The sequence below is a fragment of the Rhincodon typus genome, chromosome 7 (genome assembly GCF_021869965.1).
Source record: "Rhincodon typus isolate 14 chromosome 7, sRhiTyp1.1, whole genome shotgun sequence".
NCBI lineage: Eukaryota > Metazoa > Chordata > Chondrichthyes > Orectolobiformes > Rhincodontidae > Rhincodon > Rhincodon typus.
This window is the reverse complement of record NC_063338.1, coordinates 91,181,391-91,192,762: the sequence shown is the minus strand read 5'-3', so window position 1 is coordinate 91,192,762 and position 11,372 is coordinate 91,181,391. Positions and strand designations below refer to the sequence as shown.

Genomic DNA, 11,372 nt, shown 5'->3' with positions numbered 1-11,372 from the left:
CTCACGCTCGCTGTTGGGAGGCCTGTAGTACAGCCCCAACATTGTTACCGCACCCTTCCTATTTCTGAGCTCTGCCCATATTGCCTCAATGCTTGCGTCCCCCATAGTGCCCTCCTTCAGCACAGCTGTGATATCCTCTTTGACCAGTAATGCAACTCCTCCACCCTTTTTACCTCCCTCTCTATCCCGCCTAAAGCATCTATATCCTGGGATATTTAGTTGCCAATCTTGCCCTTCCCTCAACCAAGTCTCAGTCATAGCGATAACATCATACTCCCAGGTACTAATCCAAGCCCTAAGTTCATCTGCCTTAGCTACTACACTTCTCGCATTAAAACAAATGCATCTCAGACCACCTGGCCCTTTGCGTTCATCATCTGCTCTCTGCCTACTCTTCCCCTCAGTCACACTGACTTCATTATTTAGTTCCTTACAGACTTTAGTTACTACCTCCTTACTGCCCACTAACCTCCTCATTTGGTTCCCATCCCCCTGCCACATTAGTTTAAACCCTCCCCAACAGCGTTAGCAAAAGCAGCGTTCGTGTCCCTACCTTGAGCCAGGAGGCCCGGGTTCAAGTCTCACTCGCTCCAGAGGTGTGTAATCACATTTTTACACAGGTTGATTTGGAAAAATATCTACAATTCTTTAAGGGCTTGACACGGCGGAAGCTGAGAGATTCAGGGACAGTCTAGGATTCGGGGATCAGGATGAAGGATTAGATATTTTGGACTTAATTGAGCAGAAATCTCTTCATAGAGAGTTCTAAGTCTCCAGAATTTTCTACCCAAAAGACTTTGAACGTGGAAATTTTGTACTTTTAATGTGACCTCCTTTCATTCTACTGGATTCCAAGGAAAATAAGCCCATTCTACTCAGTCCCTCGTCATACGACAATATCCTCACCCCAGGATCCAATCCTTTCATCCTTGTGTGTCAAAGTTTCACCCCTGAAAGGTCCATCTTTAACTTTTTAACTAAACCCCCTCATCCTGGACTCCTCAACCAGCAGAAATAGTTTCTCAGTGTCATTCATTTCCCATTCATTTCTTGCAAACTTTGATTGAACCACCCTTTAAACTTCCACTTTTTGAGGGAAAACACCTTAGTTTGTGCAATTGATCTATGTAATTTAACCCAGGTATCCTTCAGATAAATCTTAAACCTCAATCCCTCGCAGGCCAATACGCCCTGCCTAATCTGTGGTACCCATAATGACTCCACGTTTGGTTTAACCATGGCCTTGTGTACCTGAAATGTGACTTCTATCCCAGTCCTTCAGATTTAAAGGCCAAAGATGTATTAGGCATTTTCATTAACTATTTGTGGAATTTAATTGCCCCTTTATTCCTCACCCCCGTAGCACTTTCTATGGTTCTCAAACCTTTTGTTATTCATAAGGTACTTATTGAGTGAATGACTTCAGCTTTGCCAACATTCAAATCCAGTTGCCTACAATTTTTCGCTCTTCTGTTGATCTATCGCTATCTCTTCACCATTCACAATGAGTCATTGTTCGTGCTATCTTGCTATTTGTTAGTATCTTCAATGCAGACAATGTTACTTTCCTCATGCCTTTCAATATGTAGCTTTGTGATAATAATCTCGGGATTTTAAACTCCTCCAGACAGGAGATCCTGTGGCACAGTGGTGTTGTCCCTACCTCTTTCCCAGGACAAAGTCGGAAGTCACACGACACCAGGTTATAGTCCAACAGATTTATTTGAGATCACAAGCTTTTGGAGCGCCGCTCCTTCGTCACCTCCGAGAACTTGTGATTTTAAATAAACCTGTTGCACTATAATCTGGTGGCCTGTGGGTTCTGACTTTGTCCACCCAAGTCCAACACCGGCACCTCCACATTATCTTTCCCAGGAGACCTAGGTTCAAGTCCCACCTGCTCCAAAGGTGTGTAATAACATCTCTGAACAGGTTGATTAAAAATATCTAGAATTCTCCAGATTTTAGATAGAAGTAGGTAGACTGGAAGAATCAAGCCTTTGCAAAGTCCTTGGGAAACCTGAGTTAAGCCCAGGAAAAGTAATTTGGTTTGGTTTAAAGGCAGTGAATAGAAAAGTTTTTGCGGGTTGTAGGTAATTTTTTGAACAGTAAAGGAATTAAGGATCATGGTGAGAGGGTCGGTAATTGGAGCTGAGGCCACAAAAAGATCAACCATGATCTTATTGAATGGCAGAGCAGGCTTGAGGAGCCAGATGGCCTATTCCTGGTTCTTATGTGCTTAAAAACAGGGAAGGGTGTGATCAAGAGGTAAAAATGTGGCACAAGAAAATGCGGTGGCAGAAAACTGGCCAACATGTGTTTGCCACCTGCTGCATTGAAGCAGAAAACATATGATTGGAAGGCCTGTCAAGTCAGCCTTTTTAATGGGGTGCAATTTCTCAAGGCATTTATCCTAGCTCTGAGCCCCCCCTCCCCTGGGGTTTAATCTCACACCTCATCGGGGGTGGGGAAGTTAGTGCTGACTTATTTTAGCAAATCTATTCCAGGCTAAATTAGTTCTGACGCCTAGTAAAATTCACTCTGTTGAAATTAATGAAGGTAAAACTCACAAGAGATGCATAATGGGAATGTGAATTAATATCACCCAAGGAGTCAATGGGCCTTTTCCAGAAGAACAATTTTCCAAAACTCTCCTTTGTTTGAAGCTGTGTCTTTAAGTCCTTCTCCAAAATTTCATTTAAAATAGATGTTCTGGGTTAATTTTTTCCATATTCCTTTATGCATCTCTATAAGATTATCCTGTAGATGCCTCTTATCAGCACTTGGTCTTCCACTTCCTTCATTTCGAAATAAAAAGTGTCCTGTTGTTGACTTGAAGGATGATTTACTCTGGTCCTCTCTTGTGATGTAGGATGTATCCTGTTGTACCTGGTAATGCTCGGCTTGCTGTGGAGAAGGGAGTGGTGGCTGGAGGATATTACTTCCCTAAAAACGTTAGTATTGCTTATAAAAGTTATGAAAAGCTGTTGCAGTGCAATTTACTTAAGAGCTCCCCCAATCTCCCTTGCATCCAGATACTCTCTCAGCTCCATACCTGAGAGTTCTGGATTACTTCTGCATTGAGTGGTCCTGGGTGTGTATGCAATCAGTACTGAGCTCTCCTAGTCCGTGTCTCAGGGAGGTAGCTGTTGCAGATCCCCCTGTACAGACACCAAAAAAGAATGTTGTCTCCCAGCCCATCTTTAAGGGGAAATCTGTACAAAGACTAATTTCTCAGATCCTCACTTTCAACAAGATACCTGCATAAAGACTGGTGTCTCTCAATTGCTTACTCAAGGAGATATCTGTACATTGTAATCTCTCTAGTCCTCTTGTTCAGGGAGATGTCTATATGAAGACTTGTGTCTTGCAAACTCTCTTGCTCAAAGAGATATCTATACAAAGATTAATCTCTCAGATCCTCACCTTCAGGGAGATATCTTTTTTAAATTCGCTCACAACACATGGACGTTGCTGGTTCGGCCAGCATTTATTGCCCATCCCTAATTGCCCAGAGAGCAGTTAAGAGTCTGGAGTCCCATGTAGGCCAGACCAAGTAAGGATGGCAGTTTCCTTCCCTAAAGGACATTAGTGAAGCAGATGAGTATTTTTTTACCCCTGACAATCAGCAGTGGTTTCATGATTATCATTAGACCTTTAATGCCAGATTCGTTAGTGAATTCAAATCCCACTATCTGCCATGGATTTGAACCCAGGTCCCCAGAACAATAGTTGAATTTCCTGAATTAATAGTCTAGTGATAATACCACCAGGCCATTGCCTCCCCCAAACTGCATAAAGATTTCCATCTCTCAATCCTTCCCTCAGAAAGCGACCTTTGCAGTGTAATCTCTCAAACCCTCCCTTTCAGGGACTTGTGTTTCACAGACCCTCTTGATCACAGAAGTATTTGTGTAAGGCCTGTGATTCTCAGGGAGATATCTGTACATTGCAATCTCTCAGACTGTCTCACCCAGGGAGATAAGTGTACGTTGACTGATATCTCTCATTTCTTGCTTTTGGAACTATTTGTGTGTCCAGAGACAGATTACAGTCACTGTTGATGATCAATCTGTACGTTGACTGATGTCTTTACATCCTCTGATGTTGAAGAAACATTCTGGATGTTCTCCGATGAGTGAATGGCTTTTCTTCTCACTGATCACATTCATTAAATCAGTAGAAAGCAATCCTTCCACTGTATGCAAAATGATTACAGTTCTCAAAGTTTAAAGCATTGTAAAAAAATGACAATAAAGTTCAATGATAATATCTTCTGTTCTAATTTACAATGAGTGAACAAATCTCTAGCATTCACTTTGGGGTTGAGTTAGATGGATAGCTGGTTTGCAATGTAGTGTGACACGAACAGTGTGGGTTCAATTCACACACCATGAATGACTCTCCTTCTCAACCTCTCCCCTCACCTGAGCTGGTGGTGACCCTCAGGTAAACCATCATCAATCGTCTCTCCCTAATGAAAGGGCAGCTCTATGGTCTGGTAGAGCTATGACAACTTTACCCTTTGCTATCAAAATTGAATAAGTTAAACTAATATCTTTTAAGTCATGTACTGGTGTAGGTTGCATTAATTATTCATCATTTCATGTCTTGTTTTTCCCATTTAATTATATTTCTGGGTCATTAGCTGATGTGTGAACCTTGCTATAACACACCAAGTGGAGGTATCCACTGAGATATGACCCATTGAAAAGGAACACAGTAGTTATATCTTAATATCATGCCAAAAATTAGTTACAACCAGTTATTACCGAATGGTAATAGGTAATCTGCTCAAACAGGGATGCAATTGTAACCAGCCTTTGAGAAAATCATTTTGCTGAATTCACTGAAAAGGTCTTTAGCATCTTGTACAACCTCAGGACATAGAAACATTGAAGATAGGAGCAGGAGGAGGCCATTCAGCCCTTCGAGCCTGCTCCACCATTCCTCACGATCATGGCTGATCATCCAACTCAATAGCCTAATCTTGCTTTCTCCCCAAAACCTTTGATCCCATTCGCCCCAAGTACTATATCTAGCTGCCTCTTGAATACATTCAATGTTTTGACATCAGCTGCTTCCTGCGGTAATGAATACCACAGCCTCATCACTCTTCAGGTGAAGAAATGTCTCATCTCCGTGCTAAATGGTCTACCCCGAATCCTCATACTGTGACCCCTGGTTCTGGACACACCCACCATTGGGAACATCCTCCCTGCATCTACCCTGTCCAGTCCTGTTAGAATTTTATAAGTCTCTCTGAGATCCCCCCTTCCTCATTCGTCTGAACTCTAGCCTAACCTAGTCAATCTCTTCTCATACGTCAGCCCCACCATCCCTGGAATCAGCCTGGTAAATCTTCGTTGCTCTCCCTTGAGACATCCTGAAGTACTTCACATTTTGTGAAGATGCTGGGGTTAAGTCCCATGCCAGATGTTTATATGTGTAATACGGGTTTGACAGTCTCAGTGCATTACTGAGGGAGTGGTGCATTGTCTAAGGTGACATTTATTGGATAAGGCATCAAAACAAGGCCCCATCCGTCCTCTTGGGCAGGGGTAAAAGATCACCTGGCAACTGGGAGAGGAGCAGGAGAGTGTTCCTGCCATGTCCTCATCTCAAATGGCATCACTTAAAGGTGTATTATTATCAGGCTTTTGCCATTGTGGGATCTTGCTGCCACACCTCCTGCAGTGCAACCGCGGCCACACTTTGAGAGTGCTTTGGGACTGGCCTGAGGCTTGTATAGGTACATTATTTGAAGTAATGATTGTAAATATTACAACGGATTGAGGGGTGATGTGTGGCTCTGAGTCTTGATGCGCCTGTAAGATGCGCTAACTGCTGCTCCCTCCACTGCAGACCCTCTTCCACCTGTGCCACTATGCCATTTCTCAGGAAGACAGCGAGTTCAGTCAGTCCAGGAGTTTTCAGCCAAGCCGTTGGCTTCGCGAGAAGGGAGAGGAGACGAAGAAGCACCATCCCTTTGCCTCTATTCCTTTTGGTTTTGGTACCCGTACCTGCCTGGGCAAGAGGGTGGCAGAGCTGGAGATGTTCAGTGTGATCTCACGGGTAGGTTGGAGTGAGCGAGCGCGAGGAGGGCAGATCTACCACACTGATGTTAGGTTTCAGTTAGAAGGGCTGCTTGTGTAGCATATTCCATTTCCTTGTTTTGAGAAGCTTAGGGGGTGTTCGTATTGAGGTGTTCAAGATGATTAAAGGAGTTGTTGGGGTCGATAGAGAAGAAGCTGCTTCCTCTGGTGCAGGAGAGAGGATGGGATCCACAACAAGGTACAGGACCTTAAAACAAGAGCTAAGTTGCTCATGGGGGAGGTGACACAAAAAACAGAGGATTTCTGCAATCTCTCTCCCTGTAAATGGTTCACATGTGCTCATACAGAGACGCATACACTCACACGGACGTACAGACGTACACAGATTCACACACACGCACAGTCTCACACACACACACAGACACAGATACACGCAGTCACATGCCCATATAATCATTTCAGACACACGCACACACAGACATGCAGACACAGACGCACATACAGTCTTTCTCTCACACACACGCACGCGCGCGCACACACACACACACGACAGGTACACACAACATACAGACACACACAAACATATACAGACTCATAAACACACACGTGCACAGTCACGCAGTCATACATGCACCCTCACCGTCACACACACAGACATACAGACTCACACAGAGACATACAGATACGCACAGACATACAGACTCACACACAGACATACAGACTCACATATAGACATAGAGTCAAGCAGAGACATACAGACGCACAGTCTCACACACACAGACATGCACAGTCACACACACAGACATACAGACTCAGAGACATACAGACACACACACAGACATACAGACACACACACAGACATACAGACTCACACACAGACATACAGACTCACACAGAGACACACACACAGACATACAGACTCACACAGACATACAGACACACACAGACATATAGACTCAAGCAGAGACATACAGACGCACACAGTCTCACGCACACAGACATACAGACACACGCACAAACACACACACAGACATACAGACTCACAGAGGATGGTGGTGATGAGGCATGGTTGGCCTGAGTTTAACAACTCATCAAAAAGGTGGCACCTCCAACAATGCAGCACTCCCTCGGTACCAGCACCGACTGCATCAGACGGAGGTTTGAAGATTTTGCATCTCACAGTTCAAGAACTACGCCTCAAACTGCAGAAAGATTAGTGGAACAGGTTAACACACTAAGTATCACACTGTGGATCATAAGATACAGCATTCCCTTTCTTCAATGAAGCTTCATCAGTGCCTGTCTTCACTTCGTCTTGCTAACTTTTTCGTTTTTCTCTTCTTCTCATCCCCACTTCAGTTAATCAAACACTTCGAAGTCAGGCCAGACCCCTCAGGGAAAGTGGTGACGGCGATGACGAGGACTCTGCTTTGTCCTGGAAGCCCCATCAATCTGCAGTTCATTGATAGAAAGTGACTGAGTAATTAAAGCTTGCCTGAAACGCTGTGCCCCCTTTCGCCGGGCCCACTGTCTTTCCCCAGCGTTGAGGACCCAGCCTTGGCCAAATTTGGAGAGGGGGTGTGATAAATTCCCACAAGGGATTTCTCTGCTCATTCCTGCCCTTCATGACTTTCCTAGAATCCTGTCCCAGTGAGAGTGGCCATTTGGATTGGTGTATTTTTGATACTGCTTTTCTGATCTGAGACTTAAATTGGCATCATAGCTGACCAGCAGTAGAACCTCGGTAATAAATTATAACCCCCTCCCAAACTTGTTCCAGCTGGAGGTGCCTCTCTTTCACGTCTGTAGTTTCTGCTTCAGCAATTAGAGTTTTTATGGGTTGAGGCGGTTCAAGGTTTGATGGAATTACAACATTCCCTCTCCCTCCCCACTGGCAACAGCTACATCAAGTGCAGGCAGTATCCCGTCTTGCTGAAAGAGCTGACAAATTTGCTGTAAAATCACCTTGTTATTCATTGCTGTCCTATATGGTCTGACCAAATATATTTGCACCCACTTGTTGAAGACCGATACTACCCCCTTTCTCAGTCTGGTAGGGATCCTTTCGGCTCTAGACGTCACCTGACAAAGGGGCAGCTCTCTGAACGCTTGTGATTTCAAATAAACCTGTTGGACTATAAACTGGTGTGGTGTGACTTCTGATTTATAATAATAAGCATGTTGCCTAGCACCTTCCCACCCCTAAGCTACCACATTAGAAGGTGGGTGGGCCCTCAAATTAGCCTACTCTATGTGAATAAATCACCAAGGTCAATTGAACTTGTTAAAAGCTAAAGTGACCCCAATATTACCATCATAGAATCCCTACAGTGTGGAAACAGGCCCTTCGGCCCGACAAGTCCACATTGACCCTCACAGCATTCCACCCAGACCCATCCCCCTATAACCCACCTAAGCTACACCTCCCTGAACACTACTGGCAATTTAGCATGGCCAATTCACCTAGCCTGCACATCTTTAGGCTGTGGGAGGAAACCGGCGCACCTGGAGGAAACCCAAGCAGACATGGGGAGAATGTGCAAACTCCACACAGACATTCGCCCGAGGATGAAATTGAACCCGGGTCCTTGGTGCTGTGAGGTAGCAGTGCTAACCACTGAGCCACCGTGCCGCCCACCTCATTATACAGTTGGCATGGGCCATCAGGCAGAAGTGGGATTTGTCCTTTTCTCCTTTGAAGTGCTTAAACTGTTGGCAAACAGTGCCCTTTGTCCATCGGGGCCATTTCCGAGAGGATACAATGCCCCTTCACCACTTTCTTTCCCACTCACATATTCTTTAAAGACCACCCTCTACTCCATGGAGATTGGTTGCCAGCTAGCCAATCAACACCCAGTTTTCTTACCCCACGGTCATTTCCCACCCTAGGGCGCTTACTTGAGAAAGGATGTACTGGCACTGGAGGGGGTGCAAAGGAGGTTCACTAGGTTGATTCCGGAGTTGAGGGGGTTGGCTTATGAGGAGACACTGAGTAGATTGGGATTATATTCATTGGAATTCAGAAGATTGAGGGGGGATCTTATAGAAACATATGAAATTATGAAGGGAATAGATAAGATAGAAGTAGAGAGGATGTTTCCATGGCAGGTGAAGCTAGGACAAGAGGGCATAGCCTCAAGATTAGAGGGAGCAGATTTAGGACTGAATTGAGAAGGAAGTTCTTCACCCAGAGGGTTGTTAATCTATGGAATTCCTTGCCCAGTGAAGTAGTTGACGCTACTTCAGTAAACGTTTTTAAAGATAAGGTAGATATTTTTTTGAACAATAAAGGAATTAAGGGTTACGATGAGAACGCGGGTAAATGGATCTGAGTCCACGAAAAGATCAGCCACGATCTTATTGAATGGTGGAGCAGGCTCGAAGGGCTGGACGGCCTACTCCTGCTCCTAGTTCTTATGTTCTAAAGACATGATTGCCCTAGAGAGATTGCAACAAAAGTTGACTGGACTCATTGCCAGGTAGAGAGAGAGGCTTGTCCGTTGAAGAGTAATTGAGTAGATTGGACACATATTCCTTATGGAACATGCAAGAACGAGAGAGATTGCATTGAAAAACTCTTTGTGCTTGACAGGGTGGGCACCTGAGAAGCTGCTTACCCTTGCCAGGGGATTTGGAAGATACATAGTCTCAAATAAAGTGTCAAATGAAACTAGTTTAATTTGGGAAACTTGGTCAGCATGGATGAGTTAGACCGAAGGATCTGTTTCGGTATGATTCTATAACTGAGATGAAGAAGTTTGCAAAAGGAGAGTCAGATTGGACATGAAACATTAACACTGTTGTTCTCCACAGACATGCTGAGTTTCTCCAGCACTTGCTGTTTCTTATTTTAGAACTGAGATGTTATTTCTCCACTCGAAAGGCTTGCTAATCCTTGAATTCACTCTTCTTGAGAGATATGGAAGGTCATTCAAGACAGAGGTTGACATATTTTTGACTACCAGTGAAGGGAAATGAAAGATTTGAGGGTGGGGATTTAGGATTTAATTTAGGATATCTGGGGAACTAAGGACCAGCCTTTATTGGACAGTGCATTGATTAAAGGAGTTAGGATGTCATGTTCCAGCCGTACAGGACACTGGTTAGGCAACTTTTAGAATGCTGCATGCAATTCTGGTCTCTCTGCTATAGGAAAGATGTTGTGAAACTTGAAAGGGTTCAGAAAAGATTTACAAGGGTGTTGCCAGGTTTGGAGGGTTTGATATATAGGGAGAGGTTGAATAGACTGGGGCTCTTTTCTCTAGAGCTTGAGGCTGAGGGGTAACCTTATTTCCTTTTTCCTTTATTCATTCATGGGATGAGGGCATCACTGGCTAGGCAGCATTTATTGCCCATCGCTAACTTCCCAGAGGAGTGTTAAAGAGTTAACCACATTGCTGTGGGTCTGGAGTCACATGTGGTCCAAACCAGGTAACGATGGCAGTTTCCTTCCCTAAAGGGCATTAGTGAACCAGATGGGTTTTTCCCGACAATCAATTCATGGTCATTGTTAGATCCTTAATTCCAGATATTTATTGAATTTAAATTCTACCATCTGCCATGGTGGAATTTGAACCTGGGTCTCCAGAACATTATCTGGGCCTCTGGATTAACAGTACAGCGATAACATCACTAGGCCATCACCTCCCCTTACAGAAATTTATAAAATCATGAGGGGCATGGGATAGGATGAATAACCAAGGCCTTTTTCCCAGGGTAGGGTGTCCAAAACTAGGGGGCATAGATTGAAGGTGAGGGGGGAAAGATTTAAAAGGGACCAAAGAGACAACTTTTTCACACAGAGAGTGGTGCGTGTTTGGAATGAGCTGCCAGAGGAGGTGGTGGAGGCTGGTACAATTACAACATTTAAAAGGCATCTGGATGGGTGAATGAAAAGGAAGCGTTTAGAGGGATATGGACTATATGCTGGCAAATGGGACTAGATTAATTTAGGATATCTAGTCAACATGGCTAAGTTGGACCAAAGGGTCTGTTTCTGTCCTGTACATCTCAATGACGCATGACATTACTTAATGGCAATGTAGGTTTGAGGGGCTGAATAGCCTCCCTTACTCTTATTTCTGTCATTATTGGGTTGAGTTGGAAAAGGTGGGGGAGAGAACAAATGGAGGACTGGGCTACAGGCTGTGGTACTGGTGTCCAGAGTAAGAACAACCTTGGTATTTATGCAAATCATTCATAACTCAAGGAAATTGCAGGCAATGGTGTACTTTTTGTGAATCATTGAAAAGCTGGATAACTTCGACACAGTAATGTTTGGCACCAATCCAAGAGCAACCAGATTGTTTTACTGAG

General features: G+C 44.2%; 1 protein-coding gene across 4 annotated transcripts in view; it reads left to right on the top strand.

Moving 5' to 3' along the window:
- si:dkey-91i10.3 (cytochrome P450) overlaps window positions 1–8,198 on the top strand; it is a 56,116-nt gene extending 47,918 nt beyond the window's left edge. For 3 of the 4 annotated variants that reach the window (XM_048599186.1, XM_048599187.1, XM_048599189.1), the window contains exons 7-9: window positions 2,873–2,954; window positions 5,866–6,075; window positions 7,416–8,198. In XM_048599186.1, coding sequence (XP_048455143.1) covers window positions 2,873–2,954; window positions 5,866–6,075; window positions 7,416–7,532 — 409 coding nt within the window. In that variant the 3' untranslated portion in view covers window positions 7,533–8,198. The remainder of the gene's footprint in view (window positions 1–2,872; window positions 2,955–5,865; window positions 6,076–7,415) is intronic. The other variant, XM_048599188.1, reaches the window with a different exon arrangement.
- Window positions 8,199–11,372: the final 3,174 nt, after the last annotated feature.